The 12,568-nt window shown below is 38.2% G+C and overlaps 2 protein-coding genes and 1 pseudogene across 10 annotated transcripts; 2 read left to right on the forward strand and 1 right to left on the reverse strand.

The window, feature by feature from the left end:
* The first annotated feature begins 2,557 nt into the window (after nucleotides 1-2,557).
* On the forward strand, nucleotides 2,558-3,368 carry LOC111485041 (annotated as a pseudogene).
* On the forward strand, nucleotides 3,020-5,548 carry LOC111484874. Of its 9 annotated transcripts, none has more exons than XM_023131503.1 (5): nucleotides 3,020-3,107; nucleotides 3,530-3,623; nucleotides 3,914-4,554; nucleotides 4,660-4,985; nucleotides 5,072-5,547. In XM_023131503.1, exons 3-5 carry the CDS (start codon nucleotides 4,009-4,011, stop codon nucleotides 5,187-5,189), a joined length of 990 nt encoding a protein of 329 aa, XP_022987271.1. In that variant the 5' UTR covers nucleotides 3,020-3,107; nucleotides 3,530-3,623; nucleotides 3,914-4,008; the 3' UTR covers nucleotides 5,190-5,547. The 9 variants fall into 9 exon arrangements, with proteins under 9 accessions (XP_022987271.1, XP_022987274.1, XP_022987270.1 ...); XM_023131502.1 differs by having other exon boundaries at nucleotides 3,034-3,107; nucleotides 3,443-3,623; XM_023131506.1 differs by lacking the exon at nucleotides 3,530-3,623 and having other exon boundaries at nucleotides 3,025-3,107; nucleotides 3,936-4,554.
* A 971-nt stretch (nucleotides 5,549-6,519) lies between these two features.
* Nucleotides 6,520-8,290, reverse strand: LOC111484876 (dof zinc finger protein DOF5.4-like). Its single transcript, XM_023131510.1, has one exon. It carries the CDS (start codon nucleotides 8,015-8,017, stop codon nucleotides 7,061-7,063), a length of 957 nt encoding a protein of 318 aa, XP_022987278.1. The 5' UTR covers nucleotides 8,018-8,290; the 3' UTR covers nucleotides 6,520-7,060.
* Between the last annotated feature and the right edge of the window lie 4,278 nt (nucleotides 8,291-12,568).

Raw genomic sequence — 12,568 nt, forward strand, 5'->3', positions numbered from 1 at the left:
GGTAAGACCAATTCAATTATATTTTAGTGAACTTCACATACACAAAAATAAAGATAAGTATCTCCCTGAATTTACTTCCCAACCAGTCACAAGTATACACCAATATCATGGTTTCTCCTCTCAAGTAAATGTTAAACTACAAACATAACCACAAGTAAACTCCAAAATAGAAATCAATTCATTAAAGAATGTTAAAAGAACTCGCTAAAAATCTAAATAATACCTTGCTTTCCATGAGAAAAGAATATGGAAGAACAGATGTCTCACAGTCTACTCTGATTTCTCAGTCAAGATGCACCGCCGTAGCAGCAAAGTATATAAGAGCTTCTTTTCTGCATCCTTTCAGCTGCATTGAGGCTCTCTAATTAAGTTGACCAGCAGAAGCATTTGATCTTCATTGGCAACCAACACCTCCAGTCACCCATCACATTTTCTTACCTATAATTGCTTTCACAGAAAATTTTCAGCTTACAGAATTTTTTTCAAGCTACTCTTGAAGGGGAAAAAATATAGGGAATCCAACAATATGCATATTCACTAAATCTCTGTTCCCCCCCTTTTGTCTAATAATACCTCTCCTATCTTTACCCTGCATTTGAAGACTAAAATCCCGAAGAGAATTAAATTTCTGCTTGGTTGGTGACTTTAGGGAGGATAAATGCCATGAATTTTATCCAAATATCTTCTTCCGTGATTCCCTCAATGCTTGCTTTGCTACTATGCAATTCCCATTACGTGGGTTGGATATACTATCCAATGAATCCAAAAACTTGGATACCATGAATTTCACAAGTGTGTTCGTCCCAGTTGGAGACGATTAAATTCCCTTTCGAGTCACTATAAACAAAACCCTTTTCACCTTTTGCATTCGAATTAAGATACTGGAACTACCATGTCGCTACCAGTTCAGCATCCACGCCTCCGACTTCCAAACCCCCTATCTCACGATAAGCCTCATTTTCCTCTCTCCCTTCAACAGAACAGTCATGTAAATACGATAAATCCTGCACCATGTCGGACCACACAGAACCAGCGATTTGAGAAATTGAGATTCCACTCGAAACACTGGACCCTTGTTCATATTGATCGCGTTGCTCGGATTTGGAAGAATCCTTTTTAATAAATGAAATGAGAACTAGATATTCGCCATGGTCAATGCGACGCGCATTAGTTTGACTCTGCGGATTCAATTTAGTGCCCTAGAACGAAAATGAGAACTATCATCGGGAAAAAAACACAACAAGAACAGAAAATTAATGGAGAGACAGAGAGAGAGATGTTCATTTCCTTGAAAAAGAAGTAAAAATTAGGGGAAATGGTTGAGAAGGGGAAATTCCCCCTGAGTAGAAAGCTGAAGTCCTAAATTGTTCTGCCGCCGGAAACAGAAACCGTCGAGGACTCTCCGGTTAGGGTTTTGATACTGGTTTCCCTCTCACTCTCCTCCATTGCCGACCTCTCTATGAAGCTTCTCCCCGGAGTCCGTTACACATGCCTGAGAATTTGGCGGGGAAAATGTTCGCTTCGCAGGCCAGCAACCTCAAATCGACTAGTCGAGCCATCATTCAAAGCCCAATTACATAAAAGCCCAATTAGTCAAGCCATCATTAAAAGCCCAACTAGTCGAGCCTTCATTAAAGCCCAATTATTCGGGCCTTCATTAAAGCCCAATTAGTCGGGCCATCATTCAAAGCCCAATTAGTCGGGCCATCATTCAAAGCCCAATTAGGCGGGCCTTCATTAAAAACCCAAGTAGTCGGGCCTTGTAGTCTGGCATTCATAAAAAGCCCCATTAGTTGGGCCTTCATTCAAAGCCCAATAAGTCGGGCCTTCATTAAAGCCCAGTTAGTCGGGCCTTCATTCAAATCCCAATTAGGCGGGCCTTCATTAAAAACCCAAGTAGTCGGGCCTTATAGTCTGGCATTCATAAAAAGCCCCATTATTTGGGCCTTCATTAAAAGCCCAATAAGTCGGGCCTTCATTAAAAGCCCAATAAGTCGGGCCTTCATTCAAAGCCCAGTTTGTCGGGCCTTCATTCAAAGCCCAATTAGGCGGGCCTTCATTAAAAACCCAAGTAGTCGGGCCTTGTAGTCTGGCATTCATAAATAGCCTTATTAGTTGGGCCTTCTACTCTAAATAATAAAATAATAAAATAATAATACAGACTTGCGCCCCATGTTTCTAGTCTCCCGCCACGTTTGCTGGTCGCGGATGAAAGACGCACCGTTGAACGATGGACGATCCAACAATTTTCAAGCACACTACCCTCCGAATTTCTTCCCCACTTCACCAATCTCTTGACTTCGAAATTTTTAGTTGTAGACTTTGATCAGTTTCGCTGATTTTTGGCCGAGGGTCAATCAAATGCTCAGATTGTTCTGGGTATGTTTTCGTTCTTCAAATCGATTGAATTTTCGAACAGAATTTTCTTCAATGTAATTATCAGTGAACTCTAGCTTTCCACGGGTTTGAAAAAAAATTCTGCACTCAGATTGGCTATATAATCGACCATTCACCAAAATACAATCTGCAATTGGTTTCGTACTGAAACGACGCACCCATGGCCGCTGCTTTCCATGGCGTTTCTCCTAGTTGTTCGTTCAATTGAGGCGTTAAACCTTAATGTTGTTAGACGAACACAACTCTCCACAATAGTATGATATCATCCAACAAATGTGACTCGGATTCAGTTCTACATGTACACGATATTGTGAGTGGTCCGAACGCCACCGCGATTCAAGTCGCCAGCCGGCGGACGAACTACACGGGTTCGGACCCAATCGCCGCCATGTTTGGGTCTATTTTCATGATGGATAACCCGCTCACGGTGGCGCCCGGATTAGGGCTCGACGTTGATTGGGCGTGCTCAGAGGATTTATGCAATGTCGTCGCAACAAAATGAGTTCAGCCTTTTGATGACGCTAACCTTCGTAATGACCGGTGGACCGTACCACGGCAGCTCGTTCAGCGTCGTCGGCTGGAATCCCATCATGAACGGACTCCAGGAAATGCCAGTGGTCGGTGGGACGGGGATTTTCCGGCTTGTTCATGAGTACTGCTTAGCCAGGACTTTCTCGTTGAGAGAAATGGAAACTGTGATTGGCTACAAGGTAACATTGATCCACGATCTTGACAACTATTCCGGTTAAAGATTATTGAGTATTCCATATTATCCGAAGAGTTTCATTAAGTTTGTACTGAATGAATCTTCATAGTGTAAAGCATATACATTCATATTTCCAAGTAGTAAGTGCATCCTATGAGCATCATGAACATACCATATTCATTATATTAAATGAAACTGTTTCTGTATTGGGCTGTGCAACAAATAGGTCTTTGGTCAATGAACTGTTAGAACTTTTATGGGCATTAAATGTGATTTAGTTGCCTGCCATTTATGTGTTTGAGTTATGTCTCTGCTTAATAAGGCCTGTAGTTTTTGCAGACCACCTTTTACTTTCATCCTTTGTAATCTTCTTAGAGAAGGGGTTGAAGATGAACATTACATATTTCATTTCTTACTGTTTTCTAGACTACACCTTCTTGATGCTCTCCAAGTGCTTGCATATGCTTCTCCTCTGACATTGGCAAGGTCTGGTCGGAGATTGATCTGGTCTGAATGACAGGTGATGGTCATTAATCTTATGTTTTATGATGATTGTGTATATATATGTGTGTGTGTATATGTATATATATGTCCATAGTAATTTCAGCTTCACTTTCTCTCTGTCTGTCTCTGTTTAGCTGCTGAGAAAAGTACAGACCTGGGCTGTTTCTTGTGAAAATGTCAGTTTCTGATTGTTCTAGGTTGTTTCTGATAGTATTAAGTAGAACATCCTTCGTTTGTTCTTCATGCCAAGTATTCAAAATAAGATGATTGTTTCTCTTCTTTGCATGCAATCTCCTTCCTTTTAAGAGCTTAACAAATCCATTGACAGCTTCACAAGAATTGGAAGGATCAAACTTATTAGCAGAAACAAATTTGGTTATTTGTTCAACATCAGGGAATAGATGAGGAGTGAATTTTCTGATTTGGTAGTGAACAATATGCATAAAAGCCGAAGCATGGAGAAGAGTGAATGGAAAGTCGATGTCGAGTCATTTAAGAGAAGAAACTATGTTGTACAAGAGAGAGATGATGATCCTAATGAATCAGAAGGAATTGGAGATCGAATCAGCCGGTATTCCTCAAAGAGTTCATTCAAGACTTCAATGGATGACGAGTTTCCTGAGCTTGTTGTTTTCCTTCAAGAAACCGACTTAGAATTTGTGAAAGATATTTGCATCGACAAAGTGGTAATGTCACATGAAAAATGCCTCGAGGAGAATTGTGACACAGAAAATGGTTTCGCCCCTGACATGCTCAAGCATAATACACCAGAAAGTGACTGTGAATCAAGTGAAGAATCCGAGTACTTGGAGTCGTCGGTTTCAAGTACTGAATCAACACAGATCCTTGAGGAAGACCTCGTTAACAAAGTAAATGAGAAACAAAAGGATTATTCTTCTGAGGTTTCCATTATGAAATCTGTGCCTATATTGTTTCTTGATAGAAAGGTGAGAGTAAACTTAGCTTAGCTTAGCTTAGCTTAGCTTAGCATGCTTCTTGATTGATATCTGTTTTAGCTAAAGACATGATTTGATTGTCTGAAAACTCTGTAGGTTACAGGTAAGAAGGAAGCAGCTTCGACAAACTCTATTGCAAGATCATTGACTAAGATACTTGATGAAAACAGACACAAAGGCAAAGCAGTTGCTAGAAGCAAGAGTAACTTTGAACTTGGCAGCAACTGGACAGCAGGTTGCCGGCACTGCCATAACTGTGGAAGCGCATCCATGGCTGAGGATGACACGCCGGAGAACCATCAGAATGAAGATGGTTCCTCTGCGGTGCATCACTTAAGACCCTCATTGTCATCTTCTTTGGGCAGCGCATCGCTTAAGTCGAACAGCAGCACCAACAGCTCACATTCTTTCTCTTTTCCAATGTATGTAATGTTGCTTCTCTTTCAACCTTATTTATTGAAATTGAAACATGTAGTTTATCATTGTCTTGGCCTTCTTGAATTCACAGTTTAGAAACAGAATGGATTGGAAGTCCAGAAAGAATGGCAAAAGCTGATCCGTTGCAAACGTTGCGAACGCAAAGACGACAACTATGGAGGCGATGTTTTCCCTGTTGTAATTTCTAGTACTGCCATTGTACTACAAATTTCGTCTCGAGTAGCGAGTGAACATTGCATTAACGTATTACTTTCGGAGTTTTAAATCTTCTCTCGTTTCATATTCTTAATCTATATGTTAGACCTGTTATTTTGTTGGTAGTATAGAGGCCACACATGAAGTATGTTTAGGAGTAAATTGAAAACATGAAGCTTACAGATCTGAATCTGATGCTGATTGAACCTACTGATAAACACAAAGAAAGAGATGAATGGCGACAGCAAAGATAAGATCCTCCTCAACCATTGAAGAGGACCATAATCAGATTGCTGGATGTTTCTAGAGCCCTGGTGTGTTAAGTAGTTCGTTTGATATATAAGCTTAGTGCAATCCCAGTTCCACTTGGGAGACTTTACTCAGTGGTGCCTAGTGTAAGAGTCTAGAAACTTTGCATCCAAAGGATGCTCCATTGGACCATTTCGCTTGGAAAAGCATCTGTTTTGTCATGTTACATATTGCTGTCAGCTTCACAGTTTTAAGACGTGTCTGTTGGGTAGAGGTTTATACGCTCTCATAAAGGGTGCTTTGTTCCCCTTTTCTAACCAATGTTGGATCTCATGATCTACCCCCTCGGGACTCGAATCCTTGCTACCACACCCCTGATGCTTGACTCTAATATCATATGTAACAACTCAAGCTCATACTAACAGATATTGTCCTAAGAAGAGGTTTCCACACCTTTATAAAGAATGTTTCGTTCTCATTTCAACCGACTAGGATCACACACATATCTGTCGTTTAGGTATTACTTTCTTATCAAAGTTTGCTCGTCTACTATTACATCCCTTTCATTGCCACCATGATTTGGTTAAGTCTAAACAATTCAGATGGCACAAGATTTGCAGCGGTCAGAAGCGTCGTCAAGCAGGCGCAGGGGCGGATGACGATAAGGACCACCATCAGCCACCACCATATGCCAAGTCCAAATCGAAGGGTAGATCGCAGTTGGAATCATGAATGTTGAATGTTGTGTAGAAGCAAGAAGGGAGAGACAACGAAAATGACAGTTCACAGGTCAGGTCTCGCTTGATCAAGCAAGCCAATTCCCATTCCAGGACCATTGCAGCAGAGTACTTACCAATCCAATCTCCATCCCCACAAGCAACAACCACAGAGAGGGCAGTGGGAGTTCTCAAACATTAACAATTTTTCTTATGTTTACGTTCAAAATTTGGACAGTACGATATGATTAACAACTTGAACAATAAATAAATATGAATAAAGAGTAAAATTAAGGAGGTAATTTGTGAAATATTATACGAAAAATGATGAACAAAGTTGGAAGAGAGATACCGACAATGAAAGAATTGGAGGCATTATTGTAATTAAGAAGAAAGTGAGGTGTATTTATTACCACAAGACTCAGCGACAGTGACAGTGACAGTGACAGTGACAGTGACAGTGACAGCACAGTAATACTGTTTCAAGTGACGTGGAAACCAAAAGACGAAGCCCAGAGAAAAAACCTTCATATTCTCGTCCTTTGTAGAGAGATACGTGGCCCCCACGTCACCCAATATTCTCCACGTCATCATCCTCCTCCTCCTCCTCCTCATCCTATAGGGGCAACGAAAATCCGAAATTCATCATAAACGAAGCTCAAATTCAATATACTATAGGCGGATTTACATACAGAAGAAGAAGAAGAAGAAGAAGAAGAAGAATCTCTCTTTTCTTTTTATATTTCGAAATTTGATTTTGATTTTTTTTTTTTTTTAATTGAGAGATTTTTTTTTTTTTAATTATATACTAAAATTAGGGAAAAAAAATTAAAAGAAAAAGAAAAAAGAAACGGAGGTGGTCGGCTAAGAAAGTCGTCTTGACTGTGGTCTCGAGTGATTTACGGGAGGTACAGATTAGGCTGATCTTGATCACTACTCCACTGATTTTGACTCCAGTATGCTTGATCAACGGCGTTGGGGAGATCAAACAGAGCTTGATGATCTCCGTTTGATTGCCAATCTAACGGTCCGAATCCAATGATGCTTGATCTGCTATTCTGAAGCCCTGCTGATGGATCCACCTGTGCCGTCTGATCCATGTACCCTCCTCCTCCGCCTGTGATCTCTTGCATCTTCACCTCATCGTTACCGTTCATCATTCTCTGTGACGGCCATTGATTCGCCGCTTGATTTTGAAACGGATGATTCATCGCAAACGGCGTCACGTCCCCCATATTGCCGAATCCGAACGCCAATGTCTCGTTAGACGATGTGATCAAGCTCGTGAAGTTTCCGATTTCCGAGAAAATCCCGCAGTCCGTCCCCGCACCCGCCGCACCTTCGAAATTAGGGTTTGTAGTCGGAGCGGGGAACAATTTCCTATCCTGTACGCTCAATAGAGCCGACGTTGAAATGGAGGACGGAGCAGAGACGGCCTCTGTCGCCGCGGCGGCAGCCGTGGTGGTTGTAGCGGTTAGGCTGGAGCTCTCGCTGCTGGAATGAGAGGTGGATTTACGTTCGCGAAGAGGAGGAGGAGGAGGAGGAGACGTCGTCGCCACATCGGGAGTGGACTTGGAGGAGGAGGAGGAGCGTTTGGTTTTCCGGCAACCGCCTCCGACAGGAACGTTACGGAGGACGCCACCTTTAGTCCAGTAGCGTCGGCAGCTCTTGCAGAAGTGACGAGGCTGAGAGAGATTGTAGTTATTGTAATAACAGAACTTTGTATTGAGAGAATCACACCTTGGGCACTTCAAGGCCTGGTGGTTTTGGTGGTGGTGGAGGTGCGGCCTCAGACGACGGTCACCCCCGCCACCGAACAACCGACTTCCTCCGGCGATCGAGTGGATGTCTTGCATTTCCGGAGCCAAAACCAGAAGAAAACGAAGCAACAATTACAAATTCCTCAGAAAAAATCCGACTCACATTTGGGGGAAAACTGAGAAGAATTTCTTTGAAGATGATCCGAGGGATTTCAATTTTCTTTTTTTTTTTTTAAATAAAAAAATAAAAATGAAAATTGGTGGGAGTGTTGGATGGGATTATGATGATAAAGAAATTTGGGAAGTTTTTGATATAACAGAGGGAGTCTCTGAATCTCAGCTTCCAAACACTGACAAATATCCCCTGAGCAGCTTCATATGTCCAATTTTTTTCTATTAAAATATCAATTTACTACTATATCCCTCACGTGTAGATGAACCCTCTCCCCCTCCCAATTTTACCATACTACCCCCTCTTACCCATGAATTGGAACGGACCAAATAAGCATTTAAGCGTGTGTCTAGAGTAGGGGCTTAAATAGTGTGGGTTAAACCCGTTGTTAATCCGAACATGGGTTGGTCTATAAAGCATTTACTAACGTTTCAAAAGTAGATACCGTGATCATTTACACCCGTGGATTAGTTGATCTAAAATCGATCTTGAGAGCTAAAATTATTCTAAATCAAACCTGTTCTCAAATTGCATTTTGATCCCGTTATTTTAAACCTCTAAAGGGTGAAATTTTCATTTATTAAAAGGCCGTGACTAAAAATTAACAAAAATTAATTAGAAATAATAAAATAGCTTAGAAATTAAATTAAAAGAAAATATAAAACTAAATTTTATTCCTACATTTCAAATTGTTTGGAAATAGAAGGTTTAGGGAGGGGTAAAAAGGGAAGTGAGAGAGGGCTAGTTGGTAAGGAGAAGACCGTACGGTCAAAGGAAGATCAAGCGGTGGATGGAGGACACGTGGACGGACGACAGGAAGAGGTCCTTGTCGACCACACAATCCGGTTGTCGACTTGTCGGCCACACTAGTTTATCTGGTAGGCTCGAGCCCAAATGGACCACGCGCTGCCACGTTTCAAGGTTTCATTGGCTGAGGAGAAACATGATTATATAATTTTATGTGAAATAGTAATCAACATTCCATACATTAATCAAATCATATATGCCTGCGTGGATGTGGCCTCCCATCATTCAAAATTTTCACTATACATAAAGTTTTGGATAAGTACATCTACTAATTCCCCAATATTCTACCCATTCGTCCCCTATTCACTTTCCTATTACGTTCTCGAACCTTCAGTTTAAAACGTCCCGTTATCTCAAAATTTAATATTTTTACCATATAATAGTCTAACTTTGATTCAGCATCTATTATAGGTGCACGCAGATTAGATTAAAAAAATCTTTTAAATCAACTTGAAATTTTAAGTTAGTTGGGTTCCGAATTCGAGCAACCCAAATAAAGTTCTCAACCTAACTCAATCTGACCCACCAACTTTGGATTGAGTTAGGTTGTTGAATTGATCTTTATTAAATAATTTTAAAAAATTATATTTATCTATAATACATGTTACAACTAAAATCTTATAAGACGCAACACGTCACTAACATCAGTTATATTACAAATGTCAGATACTCTTAATCTCCATATTAATGTTAAAAGTAGAGTGGGTTGAGTTGTAACCCTATTTTTCAAATTTATCGAGTTGACTAAACCAAAAAAATGTCAACTGGCAAACTGACCCGAATTGTTGATTTTTCAAACTTACATTGAAAAAAAAAAAAAGAATATATAACTCAACCTAGCTTTTATGGTTTTGGTTGGAAAATTTAAATTGGTTGAATTCTCGAGTCTTAGGAATGCCTTTTAACGTCTATCGAGAACTCATATATTCTAATAAGAGTTATGTAAATTCACGTATGTAGAAGGATCCTCTTTTGCATCGAGAGGAATGGTAGCACAACCTTGTATCGATGCGACCTCTCCAATTCTCTCAGGATTTGTCGAATATTTTTTGTGTTTAGCTATTTTTTATTCTTGTATTAATAAACTTCCTAAATTTAATTCAACAAAATATTAAATTATAAATCTTTAAAATAGTAAGTAAATAAATAAATAAATAAATAAATAAATAATAATAATAATAAGGATCATAGTGATTTGTGCACCCACGATCCATCACCTTCTTCGAGCTTGAAAATATATGCAATTAATGCGCCCACCATTCTCTACGGTGTCGTTTTGCCTAACTACTTAAATTACAATTATCCATCAAAATTGTTACTTTTTTTTTTCTTTTTTAATTATACCCTTCAAAAGACCACAATGTATTATTTAATAAATAAAAAATAGTAATTAATTCATATTAGGTAAATTATGTTTCTTAAGTCGTTTAAAGAAACGTTGTAAAAATGAGAAAATTTAAAGGACCGACCTATCGTTTGTCTACCTTATAAGAATGACTAGATCATACAAAATTACATTTCTACCCACGTGTATTTAAGGGGTTTATAAAATAAAATTAAATATATGAAGAAATTAAGGAGGGATTAGGTTTTATATAGTGGGGAGGAAAGAGTCAACAAGCATTAGGGGTGCAGGGAGTCGATGTGCATGGTGCTCAGGGTTATGATAGGCCACGTCATAAAAAGGAAAATTAAAAAAATGAAATTTTGTGTTTAATTATGATTGGAGGTGAAATAAAAGCCTAGTGACCTGCAGGTAACTGTAACCCTAGCTAGATGCTTTTTTTTTTTTTTTTTTAATTAATTATAAAAAAAAAAAAAACTTGTTCCATAATTGAGTCCACTCTTCATTTTTGACAATAAATGTAATTATTGAACTACACTACACATTCATCATTTCTCCACTTCGGATTCTATTATTTCACCTGCACCACTTAATTTATTTATTAAACTATGGAGAATTTACAATTTTTACTATTGTAAAAATATTATATAACTGTGAAGCTGAAGTAAATAAAAATGTAAAAATATATGGTAAAATTTCTCTTCCTTCTCTCTATTCTTATAATGTTTGGGTGAAATACAGCCTGCAAATTAAATGGATGTGGGTCCCACCGCACCAACATACAGAAAATGTGTGTTTGAAATTTAAACTCTCCATTTTTTTTATTATTTCCTCACACACCGCCCAAATACTGACTTTTTATTTTTCAAGGAAATTAATTAATCCAGACCAAAGTCTCATTTATTAATAATTATTTTTAATTAACAAAAATGTACAATTGTGAAAAATTACAAGGGCAGTAAAAATGGAATTAAAAAAATAATAATAATAATAATACGGGGCTGTGAGATTGATTTATAAAAGCGGGTAAAATCCAACCGTCTGGGTGGGGCCGTCATAGTGGGTGACCGTAACAGTAGAGAAATCCAATCTGGGAGTCTTTGTGAGGAACTATTGCTGACGCCCCCCACGTGTGCTTCTAACTTATATAATTCATAATTTATACTATACTCTATTTGTAATATTTACAAATATTATATTTATTTATTTAAATAGTATATCAATATATGATATTAAAAATTAATCTATATTTTGGATATAGTTTATAAATACATGTAAAACATAAGAACCTCATTTATTAATTTCAATACAAATATGAATAATATTTATAATAGAGTTAATTATTAATTTAAATAGTTTATTTTATTTGTGATATTGATATGTGAATGGTTGGTTGGACGTAATTGAAAGGGAATTAGAAAGCAGGTTCACATGCACATGGGATCCAATATTAGGTTTTCCCTCTCTTTCTCTCTCTCCAAAAATTTCTAACCCTATTTCTCTCCCATCCTAATTAGCCTATGGCCCCCTAATTATAAACTTGCATAATTATGTATTTTTATTAGAGATACCTTGGTCTTTAATCTACGAGTATCTGCCCTAAAATTAGGCAAGTAATAAAGAGATAGTAGGGAAAGATTTCTCTCAGTTAGCTGAGTAAGATTGGAAATGAAGAGTATATTCTTACCCTAATTCTTCCCTCCGAGACTTTTTCTTCAATTGTATGGTTATGGAGTAGACGATCGAGCTATCGACATTTAAAAAATAATTGGTATTTAATTTATTTTTAAGCGTGATATTAAATAAAAAAAATTAAAAAAAAAATAAAAGAAAAAAAAGGAAAGAAAAGATGGGAGGTATCACAATCAAGAAGATTGGGAAAAAGATATGGGTTTGGAAGGGAGAGGGTTAGTTGTGTTGTGGAATTGTAATGGGTGTCGCTGTCGTAAGCCACCAACTATGGGCTCAGGCCCAGTCGGTTGGAATGGGGACACTGACATCTCCTTCTACTGGGCCCACTTGTCATGTGATTTTTGGGCCCACTCTTTTCTAAAAATTCCAATATTCCTATAATAATAATAATAATAATTATTATTATTATTATCATAATTAGAAGAAAATTAATTATGATGTGTAATTTTATTTTTGGCTGACCTGACCGTCTTTATTTTCCAAGACCCAAAAGTGTGGGTCCCACAGATTTCATGGGTCACTCCCTTCCAAGTTAGGGCAAACCCCTTGGCTTAGGGTTTTAATCTTTCTTTTTAAATATATTTGTGTTATTATTATTATTTATTTTTCCATTTAATATAAACTCGTCCAC

This window comes from Cucurbita maxima, unplaced genomic scaffold, assembly GCF_002738345.1.
Source record: "Cucurbita maxima cultivar Rimu unplaced genomic scaffold, Cmax_1.0 Cma_Scf00010, whole genome shotgun sequence".
NCBI lineage: Eukaryota > Viridiplantae > Streptophyta > Magnoliopsida > Cucurbitales > Cucurbitaceae > Cucurbita > Cucurbita maxima.